At 45.8% G+C, this 9,733-nt stretch overlaps 1 protein-coding gene across 1 annotated transcript in view; it reads left to right on the forward strand.

Moving 5' to 3' along the window:
- Window positions 1-7,977, forward strand: part of si:ch211-80h18.1 (uncharacterized protein LOC555593 homolog) — a 147,401-nt gene extending 139,424 nt beyond the window's left edge. Inside the window, exon 20 of the mRNA XM_056298087.1 lies at window positions 7,820-7,977. Within this exon, the coding sequence (XP_056154062.1) occupies window positions 7,820-7,977 (158 nt within the window). The remainder of the gene's footprint in view (window positions 1-7,819) is intronic.
- Window positions 7,978-9,733: the final 1,756 nt, after the last annotated feature.

Below are 9,733 nucleotides of genomic sequence, written 5' to 3' on the forward strand. Positions count from 1 at the left end.
TGCACTCAGCTTTGTGCCCTTTCTTAAAGATAGAAACAATGAGTGTGTCCCTAAGTTGCACAGGGATTTCCTTTTCTCCATATTTTAAGTAGCAGGGCATGGGTATGTCTGAGGAGTGTAGGTCCACCTGCCCTCAGTACTTCTGCCGGTATTTCATCAGGACCAGCAGCCTTGTTGATTTTCATCTTCCTGATGGTATACTGGGTGGCACGGTGTCGCAGTGGGTTCAAGCCACGGGGTAGTCCAACCTTGGGGGTCATCCTCTGTGTGGAGTTTGCATGTTCTCTCCGTGTCTGCGTGGGTTTCCTCTGGGTACTCCAGTTTCCTCCCACAGCCCAAAGACATGTAGGTCAGGTGAATCGGCCATACTAAATTATCCCTAGGTGTGAATGTGTGTGTGTCGGCCCTGCGATAGACTGGCGACCTGTCCAGCAGTTTGGATAATGGATGGATGATGGTATACTGGACTTCCCTTAGACTAGGTGGCGCTGCCATCTCCTCCTTTTCGGGTTGTTGAGGAAGTTGTTGGAGGGCATCCATCTCAGGGCTAGAGTCCCAGTTTAAAAGGTCCTGGTAGTGCTCTTTCCACCTCTCTTTGATTGAGTCGTTGTCTGTTAGCAGTGTGTGCCCATCTTTGGAGCAAAGGGGGGTGACACGGGGGTGGCTGGGACCATATACTGCTTTAATACCATCGAAGAAGCCTCTGGTATCCCCAGCATCTGCAAGGTGCTGGCTCTCAAGAGCCTTCTTTGTCCACCACTGATTCTTCAATTCCCTGACCCGGCTTTAGACAGCTGACTTTGATCTTGCATGGGCAGCTCATTTATTTTGGCAGTTGATATAATTCTGCCTGATGGTAAAGGCTTGCCTCTTGATGTTGCTTAACCATTGGATTTCCAGGTCATTCTCATAAAACCAATCTTGGTGGTTCTTCATCTTGGGTCCAAGAATGGCTTTACAGATGTCAGTGATTGCAGTCCTGAGCATATACCAGTGGCGTTCAATATAATGTGGATACTGCTTTGGCATTGATGTAATGAGCATGGCCTGGAACTGTTGATGAGAGGAGGTATCAGTAAGTCTTTCGAGGTTGAGCTTTGGCCGGCTCTGCTTTTTCTGCACACTTCTTTTCTGGTGAAGTTGGATGGACAGGATGGAGTGGATAAGGCGGTGGTTAGTCCAGCAGTCATATGTATTGATCATCACCCTGTTGTGAAGTACCTTGCGTCGGTCTCTTTGACAGACGATAATGTTGTCAATGAGGTGCCAAATGTTAGAACAAGGGTGCCTCCAGGTTGTTTAAATTTGTTCTGGTGGAACAGTGTTTTGGTGAAGTTTAGGCTGTGTTCTGAGCATGTTCTTAACAGCAGGATGCCGTTGGGAGTTTGTCAAAGAAGGTTGAATCAGTTCATCTGGACACAACGTTTATTAACAGAAATGTTTCGTCACTCAACTAAGTGACTTCTTCAGTCTAAACTGACTGCAGGTATCCCCACCCCTTATAAACAATACAATAAGGGGTGGGGATACCTGTAGTCAGTTTAGACCAGGGGTGCCGGAACTTTTTCCCTTGGAGGACCAAAACTGAAACTTAGTGGTGGGCCATGGGCCAAAAGCAAACACCTATTTATTGTATTGTACCATTAACATGCATGTTAAGATCCAAGTTCCATTAATTTAATATTCTTTTAGCATTTACATGAATTAAATAAGTTAAATAACAATATAACATTACATGTTTCAGTCACAATACAATTTTATTTTTTGTAAGGTGCTTTCATTACATCACATCTTGTAATGTAATGCAAGCCTTGCCAGGGCAAAAGGCTTGTTTGCAGTGGTGATGGACAGGTTGATGGACAAGATCAGACAGGAGTCTCCATGGACGATGATGTTCGCGGATGACATTGGGATCTGTAGCGAGAGTAGAGTGCAGGATGAGGAGAGCCTGGAGAGGTGGAGGTACGCACTGGAGAGAAGAGGAATGAAAGTTAGCAGGAGCAAGACGGAATACCTATGCATGAATGAGAGGGAGGACAGTGGAATGGTGAGGATGCAAGGAGTAGAGGTGATAAAGGCATGTGAGTTTAAATACTTGGGGTCAACTGTCCAAAGTAACGGGGAGTGCAGAAGAGCAGTGAAGAAGAGAGTGCAGGCAGGGTAGAGTTGGTGGAAAACAGTGTCGGGAGTGATTTGTGACAGAAGGGTACCAGCAAGAGTTAAAGGGAAGGTTTACAAGATGTTTGTGAGACCAGCTATGTCATATAGCTTCTCATCAGTGGCACTGATGAGAAGACAGGAGGTGGCGCTGGAGGTGGCAGAGGTGAAGATGATAAGATTTTCATTGGGAGTGACGAAGGACAGGATTAGGAACGAGTATATTAGAGGGCCCGCTCAAGTTAGACTGTTTGGAGACAAAACAAGAGAGGCAAGATTGAGATGGCTTGGACATGTGTGGAGGAGAGATGCTGGGTATATTGGGAGAAGGATGCTGAATATGGAGCTGCCAGGGAAGAGGAAAAGAGGAAGGCCAAAGAGGAGGTTTATGGATGTGGTGAGGGAAGACATACAGGTGGCTGGCGTGACAGAGAAAGATGCAGAAGACAGGAAGAAATGGAAAAGGATGATCTGCTGTGGAGACCCTAATGGGAGCAGCCAAAAGTATTAGTAGTAGTAGTAGCTTTCATTAAATCACATTTAATTTTTTCATTATATTTTAATTTAATTCAAGTGCAGGTAACTCAATTTCAAACAATCAGAACCAGAAGTAAACATAACATAATTTGGTGCTTAACTTCAGTCATCCAGTGCATGACCAACTGCAATATCAGAGAGCACCACTAGTGAGACACATGCAGCTGGTCCTTGCCTTTTACAAGTCGGTCAATGTTAGGCTGCAGCTGACTCACTGACAGGGTGAGGATACTCTGCGAGTGAGTGTCAGTAAGTGAACTTCTGAGCCTAGTCTTGTTCAGGCTCATGAGACTGAAAGTCTGTTCACAGATGTAGATGCTATCAAAAAGGGAGAGCATCACTTCGGTATGTTTCCTTATCTCTGGATACCTGTCTGCTGGGACACATTTGTAGAAGTCCTGCAGATGGAGAGAGTTGAACTTATTTTTGAGCTCTGAGTCACACTGAAACTCAATTACTTCCATCTGAAGTTCATCACTGACTGAGTCCACAATGATGCTGAAGGGCTGGGAAAACAATCCCAAGTCAGCTGCACTGTCCCTGAAGTCCTCAAAGTGTCTGTCAAACACCTAGGCTAGGTTGCTGAGAAGTGTAGCATACTCAGACAGACTCTCTCCCACCATGTCTACCTCTCTGAGGCTGGGAAAGTGTGCCAAGTTCCCCTGCCTGCCACCCAAACACTGCTGGAATAGGCTCTAGCATCCCCACGACCCTGAGAGCAGGATAAGCAGGTCACATAATGGATGGATGGATGGATGGATGGGTAGAGAAAGAGAGGAGGTAGAGAGAGAGAGAGAGAGATGTAGGTAGAGAGATAGATGTAGGTAGGCAGAGAGATAGATGTAGGTTGGTAAAGAGAGAGATAGGTATGTAGATTGGTAGGAAGGTAAAGAGAGAAGTAGATAGGTAGGTAGAGAGGGTAGGTAGGTAAAGAGAGAGGTAGGTAGAGAGAGGAGTAGGTAGGTAAAGAGAGAGGTAGATGGGTAGGTTGGTACGTAGGTAAAGAGAGAGGTAGGTAGAGAGAGGTAGGTAAAGAGAGAGGAATAGGTAGGTAAAGAGCGAGGTAGATAGAGAGAGAGGTGGGTAAAGAGAGGTAGGTAAAAAGAGAGAGGTAAAGAGAGAGAGAGAGGTAGGTAAAGAGATTGGTAGGTAGAGAGATGTAGGTAGAGAGAGAGAGGTAGGTAAAGAGAGAGGAATAGGTAGGTAAAGAGCAAAGTAGGTGGAGAGGTAGGTAGAGAGAGAGGTGGGTAAAGAGAGGTAGGTAGAGAGAGAGATAGGTAACGAGAGAGAGAGGTAAAGAGAGAGAGAGGTAGGTAAAGAGATTGGTAGGTAGAGAGAGTTGGGTAGAGAGAGAGAGGTAAAAGAAAAAGCATGCAGGGCAATGTATGCATTAAAAACCAAATTATTAAACATTAAGATTCCAGTTAGGGTTTGGACAAAAATATTTGATGATGTTATTTTACCCATAGCTTTGTATGGAAGTGAGGTCTGGGGCCCGCTCAGTGGATTGGAGCATGGCTCATGGGACAAACACCCGATAGAGGCCCTCTACACTGAATTCTGCAGGAAAAAATTAAATGTTCAAAGGAAGATATCAAATAACGCCTGCCGAGCAGAACTGGGGCGTTCCCCACTACTGTTAAACATCCAAAAACGGGCCATAACATTTTGAATGCATCTAAATTCAAGCCCAAAAGACCCCCTTCCATTCAAGGCATTAAAAATCCAAGAGCTGAACCCTGAAAACAGTCCCCTCAGTCAGCTGATGGGGAAGCTAACCAACCAGGCTCCCATCAGCACTGCCTCAAAACACGGCAGAATATCACAAATCATGAATCAGTCAAAAGATCTGTATTTGGAACATTGGAGAAATGAAACTAAAACCCAGAGTAGACTAAACTGTTATTTGACCCTAAACAGAGAATATAGACTGGCCGAGTACCTCCACTCTGTCAGAGATACGAAGCAGAGACAGATCCTGACCACATACAGGCTTAGTGACCACCAGCTGGCTATAGAAACAGGAAGACACAGACCAACATGGCTACCCAGAGAGGAGTGTATATGTGGTCACTGCTGGACAGTGGAGGTAGAAACAGAGATGCACCTCCTCCTCCACTGTGAGAAGTTCTCTTCAGTAAGAGACTTCCACTTCGGGGAAATAGCCAAGAAAACACCAAGCTTCCTACTGTTAAGCCCAGAGGAGAACCTGGCAGTTCTCCTGGTGAAGGAACAGCAGCTCCTCTGGCAGCTAAACACGTATCTGCTGCCCCAGCCTGCAGGCCTCACAACCACTGTGAGACCCCCAAGATACTACACTGCTCAAAAAATAAAGGGAACACATAAGCAATGCAATGTAGCTCCAAGTCAATCACACTTTTGAGATATCAACCTGTCCAGTTAGGAAGCAACACTGATTTGTGAATCAATTTCACCTGTTGGTAAATTGTCTAATTTCCACCCGGTGGAAATTAGACAATTTGCAAGACAACCCCTATAAAAGGAATGAATTTGCAGGTGGTGGCCACAGACCATTTGCCTGTCCTCATCTTTTCTGGCCGATCTTTGGTTAGTTTTTCATTTTGCTAGTGCCCTCACCACTAGAGGTGGCATGAGGCGGTATCTGCAACCTACAGAAGTTGCTCAGGTAGTGCAGCTCATCCAGGATGGCACATCAATGCGTGCTGTGGCAAGAAGATTTGATGTGTCTCCCAGCACAGTGTCCAGAGCATGGAGGAGGTACCAGGAGACAGGCCAGTACACCAGGAGACGTGGAGGGGGCCGCAGGAGGACAACAACCCCGCAGCAGGACCGCTATCTGGTCCTTTGTGCAAGGAGGAACAGGAAGAGCACTGCCGGAGCCCTACAAAACGACCTTCAACAGGCCACTAATGTGCAGGTTTCTGCTCAAACAGTGAGAAACAGAATGCATGAGGATGGTATGAGGGCCCGACGTCCACAATTGGGGCCTGTGCTCACAGCCCAACACCGTGCAGCCCGATTGACCTTTGCCAGAGAACATCTTGGTTGGCAGATTCGCCATTGGCGCCCTGTGCTCTTCACAGATGAGAGCAGGTTCACACTGAACACATGTGACAGACGTGAGAGAGTCTGGAGACGCTGTGGAGAACGTTCTGCTGCCTGCAACATCCTCCAGCATGACTGGTTTGGCGGTGGGTCAGTGATGGTCTGGGGAGGCATATCCTTGGAGGGCCGCCCAGACCTCTACGTGCTAGCCAGAGGTACCATGACTGCCATTAGGTACCGGGATGAGATCCTCAGACCCATTGTCAGACCATATGCTGGTGCAGTGGGCCCTGGGTTCCTGCTCATGCATGACAATGCTCGTCCTCATGTGGCCAGTGTGTGTCAGCAGTTCCTGTATGTCGAGGGCATTGATGCTATGGACTGGCCTGCACGTTCCCCAGACCTGAATCCAATCGAGCACCTCTGGGACATCATGTCTCGTACCATCCGCCAACGCGATGTCGCACCACAGACTGTCCAGGAGTTGACCGATGCCCTGATCCAGGTCTGGGAGGAGCTCCCTCAGGAGACCATCCGTCGTCTCATCAGGAGCATGCCCAGACGTTGTAGGGAGTGCATACAGGCACGTGGAGGCCACACACACTACTGAGCCTCATTTTGAATCGTCTTGAAGAATTTCCACAGACGTTGGATCAGCCTATGTTCTCATTTTCCACTTTGATTTTGAGTATGATTCTGAATCCAGACCTTAATGGGCTAATGATTTTGATTTCCATTGATCATTCTTAGGTTATTTTGCTCTAAACACATTCCTCTGTCTAATAAATAAAGATTTTCAGCTGAAATATTTCATTCATCGAGGTCTATATTGTGTTTTTAGGTGTTCCCTTTATTTTTTTGAGCAGTGTATATGCTGCTGCTGAGTCACTGCATTCAACCGTGTGGCATTTGTTGCACTGTACTGTATGGCAGTGAGGGAAAAAGGGGTCGACTGCTTAGGTGGGCAAAGATATGGAGCATGCTCATGTGATGACTCCTATGTATTAATGTGTGATGTAATGCGAATTTGATATGTGTTTAATATGTGATGTAATGTTTTAGTCTTTTGCAAACTGCTTTGGCAATGGCATATTTTCTGTTCATGCCAATAAAGCTATTTGAGATTGAGATTGAGATTGAAAGGCACGGAAAGAGAGAGGTAGATAAAGAGAGAGGTAGGTAGGTAGAGATAGAGGTAAGTAGAGAGAGGTAGGTAAAGAGATAGGTAAAGAGAGATGTAAGTAAAGAGAGAGGTAAGTAGGTAGAGAGAGAGGGGTACGTAAAGAGAGGTAAGTAACGAGAGAGTTAGGCAAAGAGAGAGGTAGGTAAAGAGAGAGGTAGGTAGGTAGAGAGAGAGGGGTACGTAAAGAGAGGTAAGTAACGAGAGCGTTAGGCAAAGAGAGAGGTAGGTAGACGTAGGTAAAGAGAGAGGTAGGTAGAGAGAGAGGGGTACGTAAAGAGAGGTAAGTAATGAGAGAGTTAGGCAAAGAGAGAGGTAGGTAAAGAGAGAGGTAGGTAGAGACGTAGGTAAAGAGAGAGGTAGGTAGGTAGAGAGAGGTAGACGTAGGTAAAGAGAGGTAGGTAGAGAGAGAGGGGTACGTAAAGAGAGGTAAGTAATGAGAGAGTTAGGCAAAGAGAGAGGTAGGTAAAGAGAGAGGTAGGTAGGTAGAGAGAGGTAGGTAGGTAGAGAGAGGTAGGTAAAGAGGGGAGGTAGGTAAAGAGAGAGGTTGGTAGAGAGAGGAGGTAAGTAAAGAGAGAGGTAGGTAAAGAGAACAGTAGGTAGGTAGAGGTAGGTAGGTAAAGAGATTGGACAAAGAGAGGTAGGTAAAGACAGAGGTCAGTAAAGACAGGTAGGTAAAGAGGGGAGGTAGGTAAAGTGGGCATAAAGACAAAAAAGATGTTAAGAGGAGGGGACTGTTTAATTAAATTAATGCATCTAAATAAGACATTTTCAAATAACTGCATCTCTGATGTATTGTGAATTAAAGATGGCCAGAACTGATATTACTGAAAATAAATATATGCTATTATCAAGTACATTATCATCATGATGACAGGTGCAAGCTCTGCTTATTCACCTGCTGTCAGATGTCCACAGAGCAGCTGAAGTTTCCCCCTGCAGGCTTTGACATGGTCAAACAGATGTGTGATGATCTGCTGCCTTCCCTGAAGCTGAACATTCAGCACACTGAGCAGGTCTGTGATGTCCACCAGAAAAGCCAGGTCAGAGAGCCGTTTCTCATCGAGGGTACTTGAGTATTACTGTCCTTACTGGCGAGAACAACTCCGATTGCATGACGCAGATGAAAAGATCTCTTCAGGACTTTTCCGTGGCTCAGCCACCTAACCTCCTGGTGGTGCAGCACATCACCATACTGTGCATCCATCTCCTCTAACAGAGCCTTGAACTGGTGTGTGAAAGGGCATTGGAGCGTATGTGGTTGACTATTTTAATAATGTCGCGCATCACATCTCTCAGCCCAGTGGATTTGGCACACAACTGTTCTTGGTGTAGGAAGCGGTGGTATTTTGCCACCTTAACTCCACATTCACCCACCTTTTGGGATACCAGATTTTCTCCCAAGCATGGCAGGGGCTCCCATCTGTTGTAATCCCAGCCATTCTCTCTCAGGCTAAACCGTTCTTCTCCAGCACTCTAAACAGCCGCTAACAACTCCCCAACTTTCGTGGTACTGCTTAGTGTCTTGAGGCCAGCCAGGTCTTGTATGTCCAAGTTTTCACTGACTCCCTGCAAAAACACCAAAAGCTGTGCTGAATCTGAAATATCAGTGCTCTCGTCACATGCAACTGAAAAGGCAGCAAATTCAGCAGCTTTTGCCTTAATTCGCTCGCTGATGTCCTGAGACATGTCGTCAGTGCGCCGTGTTCTTGTATTCCGTGACAAGCTGATCTGGGAGAACAACCTTGCCTGAGAGGGACACATCGATTCAGCAGCCGAAGACAGGCACTGTTTGACAAACTCCCCAGGGGCAAATGATCTTCTGCTTTTAGCAATCAGTGCTGCAGTTTCATAGCTGGCCCGTGTTGCGCTCTCCTGACCTGCCACGGGCCAGATGAGAGTGCCTTGCTGTGAGACACGTTTAGCTAGCAGCTCGCTGGTCTGTAGCTTTCATGCGTCGCCACGGTACTTTGAAAAAGATGCTGCATGTTTAGCATTGTAGTGTCAGTGGACATTGTACTCCTTCATTACAGCAACAGGTTGCTTGCATATAAGACAGACTGCCTTGGAATTCACTTCTGTAATGAAGAAGTCTTCCCGCCAGCTTTGTTTGAAATGCCTTTTAATGGTGTGCCACTATCTCTGTCTCTCCATTTTTCTGTTACTCTCGTCTCAATCACACCAAACTGACTTCCTTAGCAAAGTGTCACTGCCCACCATGCTCAGATTATGACAGATAATTATTATTAACTGGGGATCCAACATATTGAACATATTTACCTATTTACTTCACAAAAATAAAATGGCAAAAACAGTGATTTCTATTCTGATCTTTGATAAATTTATTTTCTTTTTAACTTTATATTTTTTTTATTTTTTTTTTACTAGAAACATCTGGCAGGTCAAATAGAACATTGTGCGTGGGCCCCACTTTGGGCAGCCCAGGTTGAGACAGAAGAGGTCACTTAGTTGAGTGACAAAACGTATCTGTCAATAAACGTTGTGTCCAGATGAACTGATTCAACCTTCTTTGATTTTCTTACCTGGATTATTGAGCATGCATCAAGACATTGGAGTTTGTTTCCAACTCCTTCCTTGCCAGTTATGCCTCTCCACAAGCTGTAATTTTGTCCCACTCTAGCATTGAAATTTCAAAGCAGAATTAGCTTATCCTCCTTGGGGACTTTGGTGAGGACATTGTCCAGGTCGGCATAGAAGTTCTCCTTTACTTCATCTTGTGAGTCAAGTGTTGGAGCATTTGCACTGATGACAGTGATGCTTTGGTTATTTACAAGCGTCAGTCATATTGTCATCAGGTGTTCATTGATGCTC

The sequence above is a fragment of the Lampris incognitus genome, chromosome 18 (assembly GCF_029633865.1).
Source record: "Lampris incognitus isolate fLamInc1 chromosome 18, fLamInc1.hap2, whole genome shotgun sequence".
In the NCBI taxonomy this organism is placed as follows: Eukaryota; Metazoa; Chordata; class Actinopteri; order Lampriformes; family Lampridae; genus Lampris; species Lampris incognitus.